General features: G+C 40.1%; 1 protein-coding gene across 4 annotated transcripts in view; it reads left to right on the top strand.

Moving 5' to 3' along the window:
* cbfb (core-binding factor subunit beta) overlaps window positions 1–23,078 on the top strand; it is a 42,724-nt gene extending 19,646 nt beyond the window's left edge. Inside the window, exons 4-7 of one of the 4 annotated variants that reach the window (XM_042496327.1) lie at window positions 9,881–9,997; window positions 10,174–10,269; window positions 13,438–13,503; window positions 21,302–23,078. In XM_042496327.1, coding sequence (XP_042352261.1) covers window positions 9,881–9,997; window positions 10,174–10,269; window positions 13,438–13,467 — 243 coding nt within the window. In that variant the 3' untranslated portion in view covers window positions 13,468–13,503; window positions 21,302–23,078. Of the gene's footprint in view, window positions 1–9,880; window positions 9,998–10,173; window positions 10,270–13,437; window positions 13,504–21,296 lie in introns of all 4 variants that reach the window. The other 3 variants (XM_042496328.1, XM_042496326.1, XM_042496324.1) reach the window with 3 other exon arrangements.
* Window positions 23,079–24,800: the final 1,722 nt, after the last annotated feature.

Here is a 24,800-nt window from a genome sequence, read left to right as displayed (position 1 = left end):
TTTTTATCTCTTTGTCCTCTACTCTATACTCTGGGTCATTAAAGTATCCCTTTGTCTCCAAGACGAATGCCATTTTGTCGGCAGTGTCATAATCACTCAGTTTTACAGAAAAGTGTTCATGTTTTTGTTGTCTCTTCCACAAACCACTGAGAGTCTGACGTAAATGGCTGACCAGCTGCGTAATACAGTGGAAGGCACAGTTAAGTTAAATGGTTGCCAGAGGAAAGGGCTGTGTGATGGTGAGGTAAAACAGTGAAAACACTCTAAATTTAGTGTCAACTTAGACTGATATTGATTCAGGTTGTGTTGTCCAACCTGGACAGCAGCGTAATGCTGAGCGTCTGGTGTGCGAGTCCCGTCCGGTTCTGCAAACAGGGAGCGCGCCGACTGCTGACTTATGATGGTGGTTTTATTTAGTAAAATACTGAAAAAGTCCATGTTGACTTGAAAGACAAGATGAGTGGTTAAAAAAAACTATTTTGTTATACAATCTTTCTGCATCTCTCTCTCTGTCTGGTTGAGTAACTCTATCTGCAGCCTGTGTGCGGATTTGCATGATATTTCCATGCCTATGAAAGCCATAGGAGCAAACAGTGGTTTCTGAGCCCTCCGGTGAGCACACAGAGGAATTTGCATTGCAATGATGCACTTTATGTGTGTCTCCAGGCAGTTAAGAGACTCAGAGGGGCAGGGGCCAACTCACTCAACTCACGATGGAAATACAAACTGCCAGTGACCCAGTGAGCAATTACACTCAAATATAAAACATATGAGCTGACAAAAGTCTTCAGTGTTTTAATCTAAATATGAAACAACTGATCCATCTGAAAAAATGAGATGTGAGTCACGATGCTTTGTTGCAGTTTGGCTTCAGCGCAGTTTGTCCAGAGTCAGGACTGAAGGAACACAGAGTAGAAAAAAAAACTACACAGGCTTCCTGATTTCTAGCAGACGACAGTATGTAAAGTTTCCCTCACATCTGGCTCGTACTCTTTGGAAGTAAACAACATATTTGACATCAGTTTTAATGACCAGGCTGTCACTAAGTGTCATGGGATGGGATGTTGGGTGTGTGTGTGTGTGTGTGTGTGTGTGTGTGTGTGTGTGTGTGTGTGTGTGTGTGTGTGTGTGTGTGTGTGTGTGTGTGTGTTTGTTTCATGTTGTTTCACAGCCTTTATGATTACTGGGTGCAAAAGCAGAAGAAGAGAGTGATCATGCAGCGGAGAGTACTGTACTATTATACTTCTGTTGCTTTAACAGGTGTGTGTGTGTGTGTGTGTGTGTGTGTGTGTGTGTGTGTGTGTGTGTGTGTGTGTGTGTGTGTGTGTGTGTGTGTGTGTGTGTGTGTGTGCGCCTGCACCAGACAATAGGTTAGTAGACGTTGGGCTGTATTCACTGTGGGATTAGGAACAGAAGGCCAGTAACGTGCTTTATCTCCACCGGCTGCCGGCACACCTGACGCACGCGCACGCACGCACGCACGCACGCACGCACGCACGCACGCACGCGCACGCACGCACGCACGCACGCACCACTCACATTGTCTCTCTCTTTTGCTTTTCATCCAATTGTTGCTCTCTATGTAGCTCGCTCTATTACTTTTTCTCAGTAGAAAATGACAAATGCTACATTAGTGGATATTTTTTTCGTGTATGAGGCTCAGTTTGTGTAATGAGAGACTCCTCCCAAACAGAGGGTTGTGGAACGAGCATCATACATTTATTCAAGGCGTCCTCTACATATACACATATATTATATATATACATATATATATATATATATATTTTTTTAAATGGGCTTTTTCCTCCCTCGTTTTTCCCCCAAATCTCCGTCCACATAAACGCTGTGATTTCTGTCCAATTGAAAAAACACAAAAACGCGCTAAAGCTGTGTCGAGAACATGCCAAACCAACAGGCGGCAATTAAATCATTACCCTGAAGCTACGCAAAGACAAAATTTCTGGCCAATCAGAAGCCCAAAAACAAACCATTCACAGAAAGCTATAGAGCAGTGATCTCTGTAGTGCCCTCTGATGCCTCTGTTCCTCAATATAGCGGAAGAGTTAACCTGTACATTCACGTGTAAACGTAAAAAGCACTATGCTGGTGATGTCTGCCACTGAAATGACGCCCCATTTGTGACACCTCGTGAAGGAGATAACGGCGCACACATCAATGTCACAAGCCAAAAACTCTGTTTTCCTCATCAACATGTCGTCACTAAAAACAGAGCTTCTGAGAAACTTCACTGAGGATGTAGTTTAAAAAAAAAAAAGTGTATTTTCAGTGACCTAAAATGCAATAAGCCACTTTTTGAAATATGCCCGTGTGCATGTGGACAAAACCGTATTTTATTTGTTTCATATTTGCTTAAATCTTGTTGTCTGTGTGATGCTTTGTAATTTAAATTGGAAAGGTAATATTCAAATCAAAAGGTGATTATTTATCAATATCACGCAGCCCATTAGAGATATATTTTGAGTAAAACAATTCATGAACTGTGATTAGCTGACATGTTGTCTCCTCACCTTTATGATCTCTCCTGCTGTTTTACCATCTCTTTTTTCCCAGCTGCCAGAAATGACAGCATGAAAGCCCCCTCTTGGAGTCATATCCAGCAGAGTTATCACGTCTTTGTTTCTGGCTGTGAAAGAGGCGCTGTGTGTGTCAGTGTGTGTGTGTGTGTGTGTTTGTATGTGTCAGTGTGCTGTGGAGAGGGAGCATGAATCAGGAGTGATTAATATGAAATGAACTTGAGGGCCATATTATCCTGGCAGCTGCACTGATGCTCTGTCTTCTACTTCTTGTTCTTCGTGTTGTTAATTTATAACTTTTTCTTCAAAATGCTCAGTTTGCTTTGACGAGAGAAGGGAAGTGTGATGAGTGATGGTATTTAATCTGATTAGGTACCAGAAAAAAAAAAAACAAAGAAAGAGACAGAACAACAGAAAGAAAGACAGAACTAAGCAGAAAGTGAGCGAGCATGAGCAGTCTATGACTGGCTTATGACTCACACACACACACACACACACACACACACACACACACACACACACACACACACACACACACACACACACACACACACTGATGTTGACTGTTTGGATGTAACAACCTCCCAGACGCTCTGACAGTCATTGATGCAACATTCTTCCTCTAGATAATGGCATAATTACTGTACTAAATCACACACACACACACACACACACACACACACACACACACACACACACACACACACACAACCACACTACCACACTGAGTGCAGAAGAAATGAAATACAAAAGTACATGTACTCTCACTATATGTGTATGTTTAATAGAGGTGACAGAGGAGCTAAAAGAGGCAGGTTTGTGTTGTTTATTTGAATGTGTGTGTGTGTGTGTGTGTGTGTGTGTGTGTTAGACTTACTGCCACATCTCACGAGGCTGAAAACACAGATGCCCATTGTGTCCACACCTCGTGGGCACTGCTTTGTGTGTGTGTGTGTTAGCAGTGGGCAGTTGTGCTGACTAGATGGTTGGCACCAGGCTGAATGAGCGGCACTGTGCCAGCAGATCCCTCTACATCTGCGTCACACACTGTCTGCCAGCGCGCGCACACACACACACACACACACACACACACACACACACACACACACACACACACACACACACAGTATAGCAAGCAGGTTTAGATCAAATGGAGAGATTTGACTTGCCGGCTGAAGATCAGCTGTGTCAGTGTGTGTTCAGGTCTTTGCTCAGCAGTGGTTAACATACAAAAAATTTAAAATTGTGCTCATAATTCACAGTAACGCAGACATTCTCCAATAAACAACATGATGCACAGTGAATCACAAGCCTGCAGCTTGTTGCTGCTATCGGGTAAAATCTTTATAACTCCCAAAAGTGAATATTTCAGAACATTTCATCCACAGGCTTTGCAAAAAGTGTGAACCAAATGATCTCAACAATGACATCCATCAGCTGAACTGAACTTTAAACCAAAATCCCCTACATTTAACTTAGGATGTTTTGCAATGCGCTCATGATGTCTCAGAAACATGTGATGCAGAGGACTGTTCTAAAAAAAAAAAAAAACAAAGGAAAAAAAAAGTGATCTAAATGTTGACGATAAGAATCACAGGGCACAATAATGTAAGACTGCATCAGTGGTTCCCAGCTGGTCTCGTCACGGGGTCCAGATTTGCCCTTAGTCATTAGTTAAAGGTCCACACAAGAGATAAAATCCCATTTTTTTTTCTCACAGAATGTAAACAACACTTAGAACAGAGTAAAATAAACCCTTTAAGAAAGAATAAAGTGCAGTTAGTGAAAATGTAGTAAATAAATAGTAATTAAAAAAGTATATTATTGCTTCAGTCAGTGACATAAAATTGCTGAAAAGAAACAGCATTTTTATCTGCCAGATAATACCAAGAACAGGGTCATGAAATAGTAGTTGAACAGGAGGAAACATTAAAGCCCTGTGCCAGAAACTCAAAATGAATTGTGTTGTTTTATTTTTACAAACTCAACATGTTGGGGAGTCACTTACGGTCCATTCAGAACAGACCTGTGACCCAAGTTTTGGACTGCGACCCACCAGTTGGGAACCACTTCTCTACATTGCACACATGACTGTTTAAACGGATGACAAATAAAAAGAAGAAAAACTGACACAAAGTAACTTAAAGTGTCACCTTGAGCCTCCAGCTTGAGCGCCTCTTGTAATAAAATGCATCTGAACTCTCTGATGGTGGTGGATTTTTTCTCCACAGATTTAGCTGTTAAATCGGTGGCGGTGGATCCAATCGTGAAATGAAACCACTCTGATTGGCCATTCAGCTCGCCGCACGAGAAGGGAATAATGTAAACATACAGCTAAAATTAAAAGGGAGCGACGTGCAAACACATTTGTTAAATGAGGTAAAATTGTTTTTCGTTAGTCAGGAAAGTTTTGTGATGGTTTGTGTTGTTGTTCACTGCTACGCCGTAAATTTGCTTTGTTCTTTTAGCATTAGATTGTGTTGTTGCCGTGTTAACGTCATGGCGGTCTTTCGCAGTTTCCAGTTTTGAATGACAAATACTGACGAACGCTGTCTGCTGGTATGGAAGGTTATTTCCTCTCATGCAGGTGCATAATGTATGTGCTGGTTGGCCGTCGGTTTGGTGTGTTCATGTGCAACTTTTTGGCAGAAACACCGAAGTTAGGGCGTCACAGCAGGGATTTTCATCGCAGCTAGCTGAAGTCGATTTGGTGTTTCTGAGCCTTTATATGTTGCTCCAAAATCCACAAATTCTGCAGGTGTAAAACTAGGTTAGGATTTTGTGATTGTGAAGGCCATACCAAACAACAAACACACACACACACACACACACACACACACACACACACACACACACACACACACACACACACACACAGATGATGCCATACTCCTGCCGGTGGTTTCACACTATTCCACTGATGCAGCACCGTGCCAACAAAGGCAGGGAGGAAGAGGATTTAATTGAATTTGGTCTTTATTTAATTTGGCATTCTCACTGAGATTAAGATCTCTTTTTCAAGAGATCCCTCGTCACAATAAATCTAGTACAGTGCATTAAATTCATCCAGTGTTTCATTTCTTTAGAAAACCTCACATAGCAGAATGACAACATAGAGAGCACCAAAACTCGACATTTTTGGGGCAGGCTGGTAAACGCAAATCACAGCACGGATTTTCTCACTTACTCTCAGAGAACATTGCCTCACCAAACTTGCACTCAGTTTTAGAGCGAGTCTGAATTTCCACTGCAGTTCATGCTGCTTCCTTTTTGTATTCGCGGAGTGCTTCAGTGTGTGAGTTCTCCTGTCTTTGTGTGTGTGTGTGTGTGTGTGTGTGTGTGTAAGTAAATGGATGTGGGGGTTGACATGGTTCTCTCTCAGAGGAAGTCTGTGGTTGGGCCGTTTCTACATATTTTCCTCTTCTCACACACGTACACACACACACACACACACACACTCGTTTTCCCTGTCAAATCAAATGAAGCTTTCTTTTAAAAGCACCGTGGAGCCCCACAGATGTGGAAGCCATCTTTCTCTCATACAACTCTCTCTCTCTTTTCACACACACACACACACACACCACACACACACACACACACACACACACACACACACACACACACACACACACACAGAGAGAAAAACATTCACTGGAATAAACACAAAAACCCACAGTCTCTTGGAGTGCGGTCTCCCCTGCAACCCCGGTGCACTGTGGGTAGCTGTGGTAAAAGAGGTCCCTGTGAGAGGCTGTCCAAAAATAGCCTGAGTAAAAATGCAGGAACGTAGAGCTCGCCCAGTGTCACAGAAAAATCCACTCATCCGTCCGTATGTGTGTATTTTGGAGGGAGTGTTTCATTTTGTTAATTTATTCCTAAATACTTGTTTTCTCAGATAAAAATACCACCTAAAAGCTTTCTACCCTGGGAAAAAAACAGACTGTCTGTGTTTCACTGCCTCTCACTGTCTGCTGTCTCTTCTCGAAATCAGTGTCGTGGGAAAGTGAGACAACGAGACCAAGAGAGGAAATAGAAAGAAAGCAGATTCCACATTTACTGTATTATGCTTAAGTTTTTGTTTTTTCAAAGTACGTTTTTTGGCTGTAAGTTCATACAGCTCTCCTCAGAAGGCTATAAAGCATGATTTAGGTTAAACTGTGTGAGAATGTAAATTTTTCACTCAGCAGATATGGAGAATCATTGGCATTAATTTGGAACAAGATTTCTGTCACCTGATAAATACAGGTCGCATATTCACTCTTCTTTTAGCTGCGTTTTAATCTTCACCAACTCCTGAGTGAACCATCTGGCTCTTAAAACACTAAAAATCCTATTAGGTATCATGGGTACAAAATAAGAGTGATATACTGCAACAAGGAGGTCAATTTATAGAAATGTTTGTGTTTTTTTAAAAACTGTTAAAAGACAGATGTATTACTTAAATAGCTCTTGGGAATGTTAAAAAGCATGACATGGGTTAACTTGCTGTGTGATGTGTTTTTATTTGACTTCAAGAAAAGATATTTTCTCTTAAAGACAAGGAAGCCAGAAATCTGAAAAAGGCAAAAGGGCATGTTTTCTTCAAAAAAAAAAAAAAAAAAGGTAAAATAAATACAAAATACAGCCATTTAAAGTTGTATGTCCCTCCCCTAAAGCTAAAATTAAAAACACAAATAAAAAACACATTGCTTAAAAATTATATGACATACCTCCCCCTTTTTGCATCAGTCCCTCCCTTCTTGTAAATAACAAACAGTCCCTAATTTATATGTAATATTCAGTTCTAATCCTGTTCTGAATTAATTATTTTTAAAATAATATTTATTTAAAAAAAAAAGATGTTGTATAATAATGGAAAAAGAACCAATAAGGATTATCGATGATTGTTTCAGAGAACGTGTGGTCTTGAAAATTTACTTCAAAGTCGTGGAAATGTATTTATAGAAATGTGTATGAATGCTGCATATTGAAATGTGATTCGCCAAAGCCTACTGTCACAGGTTGGACTTTCTAAACCTTAAAACAGAGCCAAGAGGAGGTGCAGAAGTCTAGCCTTCTCTCAGACTACTTGAATTTCTCTGTGCTTAAAGTTCATTGTGTGATTTTTACCCAAAATGAAACTGCCTACGTCAGCTTTAACAAAATATTTGTTTTGCAAATCTTGACAAATAGTTGAGTTAAATTCACACTGCAGCAGCTTGGATGTACTGAGAGAAACATTTACGTGATCCTAGACATGTACACATTCTCTGTCCTCACACACACACACACACACACACACACACACACACACACACACACACACACACACACACACACACACACACACACACACACACACACATATTTGGTGGTTACATTGCTGCCCTGCTGGCATAGAGCCATAGCTATGTAATACAACCTGGAGTCTGGCAGTGTGACGCTGTAGACTGGGTTTACTGTGCTGCTCAGGGGTTAACAGAATGTAAGTAAACACTTTTCGTCTCCTTATTACCCCTGCTCATTCTCCCACTATCCTGCTCTCCCTCACACAGAGACAAAACAGACAGCACAAGGTCAGACAAAACAGACATAATAATTCGTGGACGTCCTACCGGTGATGTGTTGTTCTATGCTTCTTTTTTTGTTATCAGGTTAAACTGAAGACACATGAGAAATGAAGCAACGTTAACTTTTTTAAAAAAGGCCATTATGCCAGGATAAAGGACCACAAAGTCTTATTTTAGCTGCCAATGTCTGAATAAAGCTATTAAATAAGTCACAGACCCCGGGCAATGGCTGTAAAAATGAACAGACACAGACACAGACACAGACACACACACACACACACACACACACACACACACACACACACACACACAAAGAACGAAAAGAAGAAAGTATTTTTTTAGGCATATGATATTTATTTTGGAATAGATTTTCTCCATGTAGTCCAATACAAATGCTTTCTTTCCCACTAAAACAGAACTGACATCCTGCAGCAGCAAACACACACACACACGCTCAATGTGTGTGTGTGTGTGTGTGTCTGATTTACTAGTCCAACACTCAATTGTGCTGGGGAGCTTTTGACGTAGTTGGTGGTTTTTCCTCTTTGAGAGCGTGGGTAGGGAGGAGAGGCCTCCATCTCCCAAACACAGAGCTTTTTATTATTCAGGGAAAAACAGCTGACGGACTTTGATTTTAGATTTGCAGTTTTGTATGTGACTTCGGGTCATATTAAGCTGCTGCTTACTCCTTAGGCTAAAGTACAATATTGGCGAATATATTTGTTTTCCAAAGTCATGAGAAACAGAGAGTCAATCTTGTAAAGGCCTGGAAACACATCAGATCACAGTGTTCTTGTCCTTTGTTGATCGTTCTTATTTCCATGTATTTTCCTGCCATGTTAAAGGTGCAGTGGTTAGGGACAGTGATACTCAATTTATGGCCTGAGGGCCAAATCTGACCCCACTGGGATTTGATTTTGTACTTTTAGTATACATAAGGTGCCAGAGTGCATTAAACAGCATCAAAAAAGAGCCTGTTTTCTTCAAAAATGTTACAGTGGAGAATTCTCCACACTCTGACTAAGCCCCTAATGTCCTAAAATCCCCAAAATGTACTGAAATCCAAGAAACATTTTAAAATTTTCCAAATTTTCCTTAATCCTAGAGATGTTCTTAAACCCGAGAAATGTACTGAAGTCCTGGAGATGCCTTAAAATCCTAGAAACATGTATAGGGCTGCTGCGAGTGGCCCCTGGCCTCCTGTTATTTTGCAAAAGTGGCCCCCCCATGCAAAGGAAGCTGAGTATCCCTTCTGTAGGATTTAGGTGGATATATTGACTGAAATGTAGTCTAATTTTAATCTTTTCATTACTTTGTAATTACCTTAAAACATGGATTGTTGTAGTCTTGTTGGTTTAGACCTTTATATCTACATATGGAGAGGGTCCTCCTCCATGGTGTCCACCGTGTTGTTTCTACAGTAGCCCCGAATGGACAAACCAAACACTGGTTTTATAGGGCCAATTGGGTTTTTGCATCAGCCACAGTAGTTCCCTGACTGGCACACTGGAGAAGTTTCCATTTTTGCGATCTGCATTCCTATCACTAAATCTCACTAAATCCTATAAACTGGACCTTTAACACCTTAGATTTACTTAAGACGAGTACATCACAACTTCAGCGTTTTAAACAGAGCAATTGTCAAGTCTCACACAATCAAACACCAAATTACTTGTTTCAAGTTTCAAAACTGCTGCAGTGAAATTACAGTTCAGTGCTGCAGTGATGTTGTACAAATGAAAGATAAAATGCTGCTGGTGTTACAGTAATCTACTCTTTCTCTCTCACTCTCCTCAGGTCTATTTAAAGGCTCCCATGATTTTGAACGGCGTGTGTGTGATCTGGAGAGGCTGGATCGACCTACAGAGGCTGGATGGGATGGGATACCTCGAGTATGATGAGGAGAGGGCGCAGGTATTGCAACACTTGTACGGTGATGTGATGTATTCTCATGTGTGCAGTAAAAAACACTTCACATCATCCTCTTGGTTTCATCTTTTCCTCCTAAAGTCATATCGCCGTCTCTGTCTTGTTCGAACCGAACTCACTCTCTGTCTATTTGTGTGTGTGTTTTTTGTTTTTGTGTGCAGCAAGAAGACGCTTTGGCCCAGGCAGCGTTTGAAGACGCTCGACGCAGAACCAGAGACTTTGAAGAAAGAGACCGATCACACAGAGAGGATTTAGAGGTGAGCGGGCCCTATGACGGTGATGTTTATAGAGGACTGATGTTGCTCTGCCTCTCAAAGACAAATAAACTGTTATTGGACAGTTTAGCTCCAACTGTTACAGGACCAATCTGCTTCCTCTTCAGAGTCATCTCAGCCTCGCAAAGCCAGCCTGAGTGCTATCATAGCATCAACTACTGTTTGAGGTCTACCTGTGGTTTCAGATAAACAATATTACGACTCTCCACCCTCCTGACTTTCATCAACAACCACTTTAAGAGTAACTTAACACCACGCTGAGATGAATTGTTTCTGTTCTGGTCTGTTGATCCTCTGACCACAGCCGTCATCATTGCTGGGTGTGCTCCATTGCACCTGTGAGCACACCCAACAGATAATTCAGTGGCCACACCCTGAGTACACTTCTGCATCACTGGAGGTCATCAAATGCTTTGGTAGGCAAACACCGTAAATGTAATGTGAAGCCTGATTTTAAAAACTGCGGGACTTTTTTGGACCTCAGATTTATGTCGGAATTGATTTCATTTAACGTATTTTTAGACATTTCTACAGCAGACGTTATGATTTTGTTATATTGATAAATGAGAAGCAAAGATGAAAGATTTCCGGGGCAGGTAGCTCGTTCATCTAGCCACGCGTAGAAAGGGCTCTTGTTGACGTCTGAGGGAAGCTGTAAGTTATTATACGGGCTTTTATCTCGTTACGAGAGAAGAAGTAGTGAAGTCTTACTTTTATGTGCTTTATGGTCCATAAAATCATTGGCAGTAGAGCAGTGAAACCGATAGTGTGCAGGGTGACCCCCCCAATCATATTCTAATTCACAATAAAGATAGTGATTCACTTTGGGAAATGTTTTGTACTTTTAGTATACATAAGGTGCCAGAGTGCATAAAACAGCGTCAAAACAGAGGTTGTTTATCAAAACAAAAGTGCTATCAGAGGATCCCCCCACTTTACTGATAGAGGTTCTAGAAGCCCCTAATGTCTTAAAACCCTAGAAAAGTCCTAAAATATTACGTTTTCTAAAATCCAAGAAACGTCATTAAAAATATCCTGAAATCCTAGAAATGTCCTAAAATATTTGAAACTTCCTAGAAAGTCCTAGAAATTTCCAAAATCCTAGAATCCGCCTAAAATCCTACAAACACCCTGAAATCCTACAAGCATCCTAAAATCCTAGAAACTTGCTACAATTCTAGAAACACCATACAATCCTTAAAATTTCCTTAAATCTTTGAAACTTCTTAAAGTCCGAGAAATGTCCTAAAATCCAAGACACATCCTAAAAATCCTAAAAATGTCCAGAAATTCTACAAATATCCTAAGATCCCAGAAATGTCCTGAAATTCTAGATATGTCCTAAAAATCCTAAAAATTTCCAGAAATCCTACAAACATCCTAAAATCCTGTAAATGTCCTGAAATTCTAGAAATGTCCTAAAATCCATGACACGTCCTAAAAATCCTAAAAATGTCCAGAAATTCACAAACATCCTAAAATCCTGGAAACATGTATGGGGCTGCTGCGACTGGCCCCTGGCCTCCTGTGATTTTGCAAAAGTGCCCCCCCAAAGCAAAGCAGGTTGAGTGTCCCTGCTCTGTGCTTTAGCTGCGTTGTCCAGTGGGACGCTTCACTGTGTCATTGGAGTTCTGATAAAAGTTGAGGTCGGCTCGGCTTTGATTTGTAGCTCATCAAGTTTGTCTGCAGCCACAAAAGTGTTTTCCTTCAGTCTGTAGCTTCATGTCAGCGGCTTCCACTGAAAGTGACTAGAAGCCTGTTGCTGTGTAGCTCTCAGTGTGAAAACAGCATTTGCCTACTTCCACTCTCTGAACACACAGTGTGAAAATCCCCAAATATTCAGCTGATTGGAAACGACTCCTCCCTTGGCAGGCCACAGTGAGCAAAGTGAAATTTCAAGTTTGCAGGCTGGCTTTGCGAAGCTAGACTCACCCAACTGGAAATTTGCTAATAGTTTTTTTAAATTCACAAACTTGTAAATCTAATGCAAGCACCATCAGGACACTTTGCTAATAGTACAATTTGCACTATCTTGCTTGAGTACATTTGTCGGTCTACATAGACTGAGTCAAATCTCCAGTCGGGTCTTCTCTGCTTAGCGCTTTGGGTGGCTTAAAGTTGTGTGATGTGTGGTTGTGTGCTTTCACAATATATATATATTTTTAATTTAAATTGTATTTTTTTACAGTTTGAATCATAGGTTTAGTGCATGATCAGTTTGACAATAAATCTAATCAGATAATTGATTTGATTTGATATTATTGAACTATTGAATGACTGATTCAGTTTTCTCCGGTGTCCCAAAAGCCTTAAGAGGGAAAGTAGTTGATGTACTTTTACAGAAAATTTCAATTGATTAACCGAAATAACACGAGCAATTGTAAAACTCAAATTCCTGAAATTTAAATTGTTGTTAGATCTGTTGTTTTGCTCATTAATAATTTATCATGATGTACATCAAGGATACTCAACGTGCTTTGCTCAGGGGCCACTTTTGCATATTAACAGGAGGCCAGGGGCCAGTCACAGCAGCAACATACAGGTTTCTAGGATTTTAGGACATTACTTGGATTTGAGGACATTTTTATGATTTTAGGATGTTTGTAGGATTTGGGATGTTTCTAGGATTTAAGAAAATATGTGGGATTTTAAGACATTTCTTGGATTGTAGGGCGGGTCTAAGATTTTGGACGTCTCTAGGATTTTAGGACATTAGGAAGTTACTTAGGACCTTTGTGGAGGGGTGTAGGACATCCTCCACTGGCATTTTATTTTTTATAAACAAGCTCTATTTTGATGCTGTTTTGTGCACTCTTATCAATACTAAAAGTACAAAAACAGTTTTCAGTGTGAATCACTTTATTTGTATTGTGAATTAAAAAATGGCTGGGGTGACCTGGCACCGTGCCAGGATCCAGATTTGGCCCGTGGGCCATAAGTTGAGTATCACTGATGTACACGTTTGTGCTGTTTGCAGTGTGTTACATGTACACAAATTCAGATTCAGAAATTCATATGCTGTAAATTTTTGTAATCGTCCCAAGTGCATTTAACCACTTGATACTTTCCCAGCAAGGCTTTGGGGAGATCAATGGCATCCTTCCTAAGTTGTCGAAGTTACGAATGAATCCCAAATTGTTTATTTTTTAGGACCCTGTGGTTTCTAAAATCTGGGACTGATGACACACAGACAGACAGCCAGCAGAAAAGAACAGGGTCTGTGTCCTTCATTTCTCACCATCTATCACACTGTCATGCACTAAACCACCCTGTGTGTGTGTGTGTGTGTGTGTGTGTGTGTGTGTGTATGTGTGCGCATGTGTGTCCACCTGTTTAATTTATGTACATGCATTAGTGCGTTTGTCCATTTCTTCTTTGTGTTCGTCTGTGACCACAGGCAGCTGTCTGGGTTTTTATTTTCACTGTGTGTGTGTGTGTGTGTGTGTGTGTGTGTTTGTCTCTCTGAATATGCATGCACTTCAAATGGATTTAATGACAATGATATCTGTTCCTGCTTTTTGTGCTCTTACTGATTTTCTGTGACATATATAATCTTACAATGTCGGATGTAACACCAGAAAACAATAATTTCTGTTTTTACACTTTCTGGCTGTGATGTTTTTGGGTGATTTAGAAAAAAAATTAGACAGAATATTTTTTTAAAAACCACCAAAAAAATTTTAAAGAAAAAAAGGCCACAAATTTTTTTTAAGAAAATAAAAAGGCATGTTTTCCCATAAAAAATAGCAGTAAAATAAATAAGAATAAGGCCATTTAAAGTTGCATGTCCCTCCCCTTACGCCAAAATAAAAACAAGTCCTTCCTCAGTGCTTCAGTGCTTTGTTTAACCAGAAACAGCACCACACTGCATTTAAATAAACAGTAATTTTAGCGATAACGTGAACCATCATATTTCTACATCAAATTGAGTGAATTTTGGTTGATTTTAACTACACCCGAGTAAGTAATTTTTGGAAGAGTGAGCAGACAAACCAAGACATTTTTGAAAGTTTTATTTTGTTTCTCTTGACTGCAAATGAAGTTTGTGTTACCATGACTAAAATTACTGTTTATTTAAATGGAGTCTGGTGCGTTTGGCAATTTTGGGATTATGGTAATACAAAAAAGATCAAACACTTTGAAAAAAAAGTATATAATGTTGCCTGAAACACTAATAACAATCTGAGCCTGTCAGCGGCCAAAACAAACACTTTTTGTCTATGTACATTGAAAGTACAAATTGCCAAATGATATTGTATTGCATCCTGTTTCACTCTCGCTCAACACTAAACTGCTTTCAAAAACTGTTGTCTCCATTAGTGACTCAGACAAAAAAATCATATGAAAATAGGGTCCAGGTTAAAAAAAGTGAAGTTACCCATTAAAGAGACAGGCGCTAAAATTGAGTGTTTCAGCCCGAGTGAAAACATTTGTTCCAGCAGAGACAGTATGAGGAAAATCAAGTGTTTTTCAAACATTTTACCATATAAACATGTTCTCGCACAAACCCAAAATAGAAGTTTGAGCCTGAAAATGAGCTTGTGTGGCGTGAGAGACAGAAACAGCAACATGTAACCATTTCATAGCCAGTTTGCATGATGACACACACACACGCACACATCAAGACCTACCACAGCTTTGCAGCACATGGTCCTGCACAAATTAGAGGGAAGCTGAAGCAGGAACTCATTACATGCAGAGAGCAGAGGGGTGAGAGTAGCACAGATGAGGGCAGCAAAAAAGACAGCAGAGAAAGAAAAGAAAGAGAGGGATTTATTGAAGGTCGTCTTTCATCTGACTGATCTCGTGTTTCCTCCCCGAGGCTCTCGAAGAAAAAGAAAACCCTGTCTCCGGATGAATCAATATAAGTGCCATCACTATCCCCTAAAAAACCTATACACTGTCAAAAACATAGGAGCTGGTTGTCTGCCAGTTTTGTGTATTAATGTGCAACTTTTTGGCTGAGACATGGCGACGTGAGGCGACGCAGCAGGGGGCTTTCGTCGCTGCTACCTCTCTGATGTGGGTTTAATGTGTCTGGGCCTTTATGACTGATTTCCTCCTTTAAAACGAGTGATAAATACGCCCTGGTTATAAACCCTTCGTGGAGACATCAAAACTTGAAAACAGATTGAAATCCTACTAGTTTGGCTATATGGACGCCATACATTCAAAATTAGCCTTAAAAATTTAATCTTGTCCTCTTTAAGTCTGTTTATTTGTCTGACATTCCTAAACTAAGACCCTGGACATACAGTTTAGTGTATAGCTCAGTACCAACTTGTATAGAGTGTGTGTAGGAAACAGCGAAAGAATTATGGGTCAATAGCCTGGAGCGAAAGTTCAGATGGAGTTAATTAAAAACGGCTCTTATAATTATAGATAAAAATACCCCGCTCCTGTTGTCTTGCACAGGAGTAGGCAAGCCGTTGCAAAATAAGTTACGTAACAATATTGCACACGAATCAGATTTTGGAGTTAAGACTGTATGAAACAGCAGTCAGAGTGAGATCTTGCAGACGTGCTCTAAGTCGTTTTCTCGGGGTGTGACTGATGAGCATTGCTGAATAGCTGCACAGATTCAGCCTCTGCATTTCTGTGGTCTGAACTCCACCTCTCCTTCTGTCTCTCTTTGTCTCCAGTTAGCTGATCTAGTTATCTGTCAGTACTGTTAACTGTCTGTCAGATGGAAAAGAAAACGCAGAAGTCACAAAAAAAGTATTCCTTTTTATTTAGTTGTTGCACGGTATAAAGTTAAATAAAATCAGAAAATTCTAACTATATTTACAGTTTATATCTGAGAACTAACATCTTGATTTCTTCTGTCGTGAATCAGTAGTAGATGGTCAGGCAGAGAGGCAGAAATGCAGAAACATACAACAATGAACTGTGGGTGAGAGAGGACAGCAGAAAACAAGGAGGAGAAATATGTGAAATATGGAGGGGTTAAGTAAAGCAAAGCATGAGATAAAGGGCCCAGCATACAGTCGAGGCATACTGTTTTCATGCTTGCATCATGCATGAATGATGAAATCTTTGAAAGAAAAATTTTTTGAACATTTCAGTAGCCTGGCATTGCTGGGCCAATTCACAAATGCAAATAAGTCTGGAACCTCTCTGATCATTTTCAATATTGATTATCAGCAGCCACAGACCAGAATGCTCCCGGGCAGATTTAAAACCAATCAGTGCAACAAAACATGTAGCAAAGCAATGAGTAACAGACAAATATGAACGGACTACAGCGTGCAGAGATGAGCTGGGACGATGTAGCATCACTTAGTCTTATGAAGTATGTACTATTTCATACCTTCCTGAAATTTCCCCGGGATAAACGGTATGTGATGGTATAAATGCGCGATGCTAACGCCTCTGACGACAAGTGCGCTACTTACTTTCAGCTTTCTAGAAGAATAAATATAGAGTTGAAACCTACAAAATGATAAGAAAAGTGATATTTTCACACCTATTTCTGTTATCAAACAGAGTAATATAACTGTACTCCTTTTAAACTCAACTTTCTCTCAGTCATGTAAGACTGATGAGGCTTAATTTTCTCATTAACTAATCATAAAACCCACAACACACAAAATGAATCCTTAATTCACCAAGTTATACGTAAAAGAAACATGCTGTTATTTTCCACAGTCTCTCTATGGCTGCTGGCTGTTTGCAGTCCTGTAACTTCTCCCTCCACCACTAGGTGTCTCTTAGGTGTTTCAGCTCAGCTGCCTGTTTTACCAGTAGAGTCTAGAGATTGAGCTGTGGTGGTGCATGCTGTGCAATACATACGATGAGTTTAATAGAAAGAGGAGCGCCTGTATTTATGACAGTATTGCACTCATTTGTGGGGTTCTCTATTGGCATGAACAATACACACCCTTACCCACAAACACACACACTTACACACCTGACCTCCATGCCAAATTTCAGCCTCCTAGGGCAAAAACTGTGGCCGCCCAAGGGTGGGGAAGTCCAAATGAACCTACTGACCGGCTACTCCAACTACAGATCCATTTATTTTATCGGGATGAGTAGTTTTCAATCCAGTAAAGCTCAGCAGAAAAACAGTGATCTTTTTTTTTCACTGGATGCTCACAGAATATGAAGCTGTTCTCCCTTCGATTCCTAAGGCCTTGTCATTTTGGCAGATACAACATTTTTCATCCAAAAGAAGTGATATTCCAGTCATTCAAGGTCAGGAGGTACCTGTCAGGATGATGGATGGAGAAGCAATAGATTGAGAAGAAATGTGCCTTTTAACTCCTCCATGTGCACACACACACTCACACATTTCCCCAAGTGCTCAGCAGAAGAGATTTGGTGGTGAATGATGAGCTGGCAGTGAAAGCATTAATATATCATTAGTATTGATCGCCATCAGACCCCCTGCTTTGACTTACACACACATACGGATACTGTACGGGCACATGTGCACAAACTCGCAGATACAGCAAATCTGCTCTAAGTTCGTCACCACACACACACACACACACACACACACACACACACACACACACACACACACACACACACACACACACACACACACACAAACTCCAGTATTGAGTTGTGGTTAAGCAGCCTATAGTGGCCCAGCAGGCTTCCATCTGTGTGTGGATCAATACAGAAGCTCTCCTGCCCTTATGATTAGCAAAGACCACTCCCTTACACAAAGACAAATACTACACGACGGCAGCAGCAGTGCTAAGTGAAAGTCAAGTGGAGTGGATATTTTGTTTGTTTTTTACTTCATATACTCAGGGACCTCTGCGTGTTCACACCCACATTTCTACAAGCTGCCTTTTCCAGAAATAGTTCAAGATCATATTCAAATCATGTCCATGTCCAAAGTATTTAGAATCACTCCGACCTCAAAACGGCATTTATGTGATATTGTAAATTGTAAACAGATTTGAGTATTTGCTAAAAGGAATTTACAGGAAAGCAAGCAAGCAAAGCTGTTTATATAGCACATTTTATTCAATGTGGAAGCTCAATGTGCTGCACAAAGTGCGAGGTACAAGTTTCAGGCACAAAGCAAACCCGCCAGCCAACCATAAAAATGAATAAGATCCACAAAAACAAAAAAATATAAACTTATAAAAGAATGTATAAACTAATAAAAGATACAAAGACGTGAGTCAGAGCTGATTAAACGTTGTTAAAATTCTATAAAATTATGATATTAAAAGAAAACCATTTAAAGAGGATGAGAGGAGAGAACATATGCATTATAAACATATGCACATGAAAAAAACTTGAAATAGAATTAAATAAGAAAAAAAAAAATCAACCAATAAAACAGTAAAAGTAAAAACACACCTAACTTAATAAAAAAAAAAAGTCGAACCAGATGACTGGAATTCATGGCTAAAAAGGAATATCTTCAAACTTAACTTTAACAGATAATACTGAGTAGGGAATATTGTGTTTTTCATTTGTTTCTGATTTTGATTTACACATTATGTGCTGGTGGCTGTTGGCGTCAGGACCTCGTGCCCAGAGCACTGTGAAAGCGACGGTATTTGTCGATTTTGGAATATAAGGGTCTGGAGAAGCGAAGGACTTTATCAGCAGATGGCCTGTCACTCAAAGTGGCCCTGCCCTTAATTATGCATAGCTTTAAACCTTAATAAAATTTAAATGAATCAATTATAAAAAATAAAAAACTAACCCCCGTACAGTTGTCATAAAGGGGGAAGTTAGCTACAAAGACCAAAATCATTTTCTGTACCAGGCCGTAAACATATTCATTTCCGCTGTAAAGTTGGGCATTTTAACTCATGGGCATATAAGGAATGACTCTCTTTAAAGCCAAGTCAAGTGGACATTAAAAAAACTTTTTTTGTGGCGTTTCAGCGTTGGTTTCATTATCCAGCCCCAGAAGTTTGGAATTAGAAAATTATTACCTTGTTAATTCAGAAAAAAAGCAGATTTCCCCCCCTGAAAACTTTTCTCATAATGCAGAAATAATAATAATAAGAAAAGAAAAACAGAGCAGGATGTTTTTTAAGTGACAGCAGTTGGCTTCCGTATAATTAACCACACATCTGATAGCAGCAACAGAAAGCTTCCCAGATGAGACAGACACATACTGGAGTCAGTCTGGCTGTGAGGAGTCAAAATGGTAGTATGACATACTGTACGTGTGTGTGCATGTGACTGTGTGTATGTTGCTATTATGGTGAGTCATTGAGATGACACAAATTACATTCCAGATGAACTAAGCGACCCCTTTACTATCTCCGTCTGCATTTCTGTCTGCTCTGCTCTCTGCCTCACCTCTCCTCACACTTTGTCACCTCCCTCTCCTTTCTGCGCCTCCCTCCTCGCCCCCCAGTGTCCCTCAGCTCTCCCTAAAGTGTAAACATATAACTACAAGTATTTTTTTTTTTTAACAGCAGCAGCAGGTCATTCCATGTGCTCATAAACACACACTCACACTCGCACTACACCTAGTCATGAATTATATTTAAAAGTCTTGTCATACTGATGGCTTCTCGTGATGACCTAATGATCAACTTGGTGCGTGTGTGTGTTTATCTGTGTCAGACAGCCTGCATGTCTGCCTGTCTGTCTGTGTGTCTGTCTATATGTCTGTGTGTCCGTCTGCCAGCTACCTTGACTAAAATATCAACATCAGTATGTGTATAAACAGCAGCACTCAGTCTGCTGTGACAGCGTTCTCTGGCGTCCTCTAGTTACATTTTGTAGAACTGCAACTTCCTTTTTTCAGAATCAGAATTGGGTTTTATTGCCAAGTGCATTTACACATACAAGGAATTCGACTAGATTATGAATATGAAAAGCATCATGAAAATATATAATAAAAGCAGAATATAAAGAGCACAAAATGCATGTACAAAAGGTGCAGTAGAGGAATTGGACAGTTGTGCAGAAGTTAAAGTAAAAGTTGCAGTGCAACTATCTTAAGACTAAATTAACCCACTTTGTGCAGTGAAAGCAAAGAAATTTGCCTCACTGCAGCCTGTAGTTGAAGATTAACAGAGTTTTGTCACATTTGAAGCTAGTATTTCATTTGAACTCACCTATAGCGTTTATAAAATAAACAACATATAACGAGCTGAATTCTGGGGTCCAAGTGATTCACCCTGCAAATATTTTGTTACTTTTAGTATACGTAAGGTGCCAGAGTTCATAAACCAGCATCATAATAGAGCTTGTTTATCAAAAAAGTGCCAGTGGAGGATCACCTGCACCCCCTACCAGAGGTCCTAACCTAATGTCTCAAATCCTAGGAACATCCGAAAATCCTGGAATTCCTAGAAACGTCCTTAAATCCTAGAAATGTCCCAAAATGCTAGAAATGTCCTGAAATTCTAGAAATATCCTAAAATCCTAGAAACATCCTGAAGTCCTAGAAATGTCCTAAAATCCAAGAATTGCCCTACAATCCTAGAAATCCTAGAAACATCCCTAAATCCTAGAAATGTCCCAAAATCTGAGAAACGTCCCAAAATTCTTGAAACGTCCTAGAATCCAAGAAACATCCTAAGGTCTTAAAAATTTCCTAAAATCCTACAAATCCTAGAAATGTTCTAAAATCCCAGAAATTTTCCAAAAATGTCCCAAAAAATTTGAGAAACATCCTAAAATCCTGGAAATGGCCCTAAATCCGAGAAACGTCCTAAAATTCTAGAAATGTTCCAGAATCCAAGAAACATCCTAAAAGCAGAAAAATGTCCTAAAATCCTTGAAAGATGCATGTTGCTGCTGCAACATACGTCATTTTGCTAAAGTGGCCCCCATGCAAAGCATGTTGAGTATCTCTGCATAAACGTACTTCACCTATGAACAGTTTTTAGCCAGACGTTTAAGTTAAGTGTTACCAATATGTCTTCATGCCTGCTCATACTTGGAAAACTGTACTTAATTTATTGTCTTGTTCTCTTTGATCCCTTTCTTGCTGTCCTTCACATGTCCGTCTTCCTCTCTTCCCCTCTTTTCTCTCCCTCTTTCATCCTTCCATCCCTCTCTCTCCCCAGTCCAGACGACAGCAGGACCCCAGCCCTGGCTCAAACATGGCCAACGCTGACGTGGAACACAAGATGCGCTGAGGAGGAAAAGGATGAGGAAGTGGAAGGAGAAAGAGAAAAAAAAAGGGGGGGGGGGGGGGCTGCCTGTCCAATCGCTTTCAATACAATCAACTGGAAAAAAAGTCAACTTTAAATGCAATTGTTGACCAATTGTTAACCATTATTTCCTAACAGGTTTGATATGATTGTTTTCACATGCCAAACATTTTGGACATATTTCGATGTAGAAGAAAATAAACTTCCTGAATTGATTGTATAGAAAGTGAACTAAGCTCTAAAATGGAAGGATTAAAAGGAAACAGACCTGGGCAAAAAGTAATTAAATACTGTAAATGCAGAGGAAGGAGCATGAGCGGTTAAATAAGCATCATATTGCAAATGCAAAACATAAATAGTCGAAGTTGGTTCTTGGGTGATTTTAGATATATATAAAGCAGAAATCAAGTCATTTAAAAATGTGTATATTTTTTGTCCAGGTCTTATTTGTTGGATCAAGTACCAAAAGTGTATTTTCTATTAAGACAGATGTTGACAATAGAGGGCGAGGGGTTGTAAGGGGTTATAAAGGCCATTGGTTAGGGGAGAAGGAGCAGAGGAAAGACAGATTTGTTTGGCTCAGGGTCACGGTCGGGGCTTATCGGTCAGGATTACCAGTAGAGCATGCATCAAATGCGAGGTGTTGACAGTTTGTGAAAATGCATCGCGTCTGCATTGTTCAGTGTTGTGCAACACTTCACATTTGTGAACATGCCCTTGTTAACCCCAACTATACCTAGCTCACTTCCTGAAACCTGCTGTTTTCTTAGACCAAAGTTCACTCTGCTGGAAAGGGAGGGAGGGGGGTGTGGGGGGGAGACGGCGAGTCGCATTCAAAAAAAGTGGGCAGGTGGGAGGAGAGCATCGAGATAGAACTATGCCAGGTTGTAGAGGTAAGAAGTGTTTGCTGTACTATAATATTCATGATCTCGTTAAAGGTCCAGTGTGTAGGATTTAGTGGCATCTTGTTACGAGGCTGCAGAACTGAAACTTCTCCCGTGTGATATGCCAACGTACTCTCGTAGATCTCCTACTAAAATGTAAGCACAACTGTTTGTATGATATGATACGAATTAGCGCCCCATGAGTGAGTTTAAATCCTTAATGTACGATAACATAATTAACATACAGCTACAGCCCAAGGGAAAGTCTGTATTTTTGTGAACCATCCACCACCCCAGCCTGCACTCTAATAAGAGCTCCTTTTTTACTCCCGTCAGCGCATTGGTCACATGATCGCAACCTTGCAAAATACGTGGGATATGTTCGAATTTGGGTGCATTTCTTTGCATAAGAAAATGTCTCCAGAGTTTGTGGGAACAGCCTGGCTAAGCATGTTGAAAAACTATGTGAATGGTCCTATCTAGAGCAAGTTTTTTGTTTGTCCATCCTGGGCCACTGTACGGCTCATTCTAAGGTAAAAAAAACAAAATTAGTCTTATTTTCAGGTGATAATAAAATAATGAAAACATAGTTATGAATGTTATGTACCATTTCTGCAGGTAGATGCCCCTAAATCCTACACACTGGACACATCACTTCGGTGTGATGCTAAATCACGGGTTATGTAGCAACAACCTTGAGGCAGGACAGCCAACAAAGAAAACTGCTGTCAACCCAGTTGCCAGAATAAATGTTAGCTTTTTCTGTTTCTGCAAACCTTGGAGATTTTACATTTTTATGTTTTATATGTAGCGGATATGTTGAAACTTAAATTTTTAATTTTATGTCGTGACCAAGCAACAAGGCTGAAAAACAAAGCCCATGCAGAAGTGCCAAAATCTGCAGTTCCTCTAAAGGCCACTTGCAGCTGGCTCCAAAACAGAGTAGATCCCCCATGTTAAAATGTCCAACTTTACAGCGGATATAAACATGTATATAACCCACCTGTTAACATTTTATTATGTCCAGAAGCAACGCATATTTAGCTCCAGCGTTTAGTCCAAGTATGGTCACTTCTGGCTTCAAAAAGTAAAGAAGGCAATGGCCGAACTCGAAGCTTCAAAATGGGAGACTACAAACCAATGACTGACGTCACAGTAGCCACGTCCATTATTTATACAGTCTATGGTAATGTCAAAGCTGTGGTTAACGTGTGATTAAGTTTAAGGCACAAAAGCCACTTTGTTAAGGTTTGGAAAATATGCTGTGGCTTAAAAATGCATACTTTTTTCACACTGCAAACAGGGCTCTTTAAAAAACACCAGCTTCTGTTGTCTCCCATTTCCTCTGCTCATATACATGTAATCTGTATGTCTTATTTGTGAAGTGTAAATCTAACACATCCTTGGTTTGCAGAAATGTACAATTTCATCATTTTACTCTGGCGACTGTGCTGCTGCTCTCTCTGGCTCTGGAAGCGATCAGAAAATGAGAGGGTGTTTTTGTGGGGTAAGGAGCGGGAGGGTGGAGGGGTGGGCAGTTTAAACATCCTTTGTCTTCTGAGGGGTCTTGCACTATGTGATACAATCAGACTCTCTCCACATGGATTTTCTTTATATGCATGAAACCAAAACACAGGCCTACCTATGTTCTTTGTTGTTCCCCATGCAGCCTATTTATCGTGAGAGCACTCTCTTTACAGCGCTTTGATGAGGAATAACTGGGTGATTTTTCTAGGCTATGTCATTGTTGACCCAAATTTAGGCGCACTCTTGCCGTGGACCCTAACAATAGCACGCTCAATGAAGCATTAAAAACATCTTTTTTATCTAACCAGGAGGTGTCATCCAAGTGGACTTCTGATGTGTGTCTATCAGGCCAAAATCAACCAGAACCCCGTGCATGAAGGAGGTAACACTTTATTTTGGCTCTTCTTTTAGAAGGGGCCCATCGCACCGAGACGCATCATGTGATCGGCTAATTGACGAGCGGTGCAACTCCGTGCCTTGAGCAGAAAAGTTAAAAATGTTTTAACTCTTATGCATCATGCAGTAGGAGAGGAGTGCCCGACAGGCGTCCTGTACAATAGGGAAACAATGGTTTTGCTGGCGATGCCAGGTGTATTGCTCTTCAGCGCCAAAAAGTCATTATAACATTATAACTCCAAATTTTGTTATATTGTATTTTTCAGAAAAACGCAAGGATAATAGTGTTCTTTTATGGGTTGAGAAACATTTCCTACTTTGTAAGCTAAATAAACAATTTATAAAGTCATTAAATCCCTAAAATTAAAAAAAATATTAAAAAGCTTTGTCGCAAAGCTGAGAGCCGGGCTTTTTGCTTTGCTCCTGAAAAGTTGAAATTTTTGGAGATGCGTTGACAGTGATGGCAGGTAACATGCTACTATGAAAATGGATATAAGCAAAGACACAAGCTCAGAAGCTAATCGGCCAGATATTCCTCATCATTAATGGTTCAGTAGGTAACTTTTATAAAAAAATCACTTTTTGTCACATTTGCTGAAAGTTCATATAT

Source organism: Plectropomus leopardus, chromosome 11 (assembly GCF_008729295.1).
Source record: "Plectropomus leopardus isolate mb chromosome 11, YSFRI_Pleo_2.0, whole genome shotgun sequence".
NCBI lineage: Eukaryota > Metazoa > Chordata > Actinopteri > Perciformes > Serranidae > Plectropomus > Plectropomus leopardus.
This window is presented reverse-complemented; position numbering and strand designations above follow the sequence as displayed.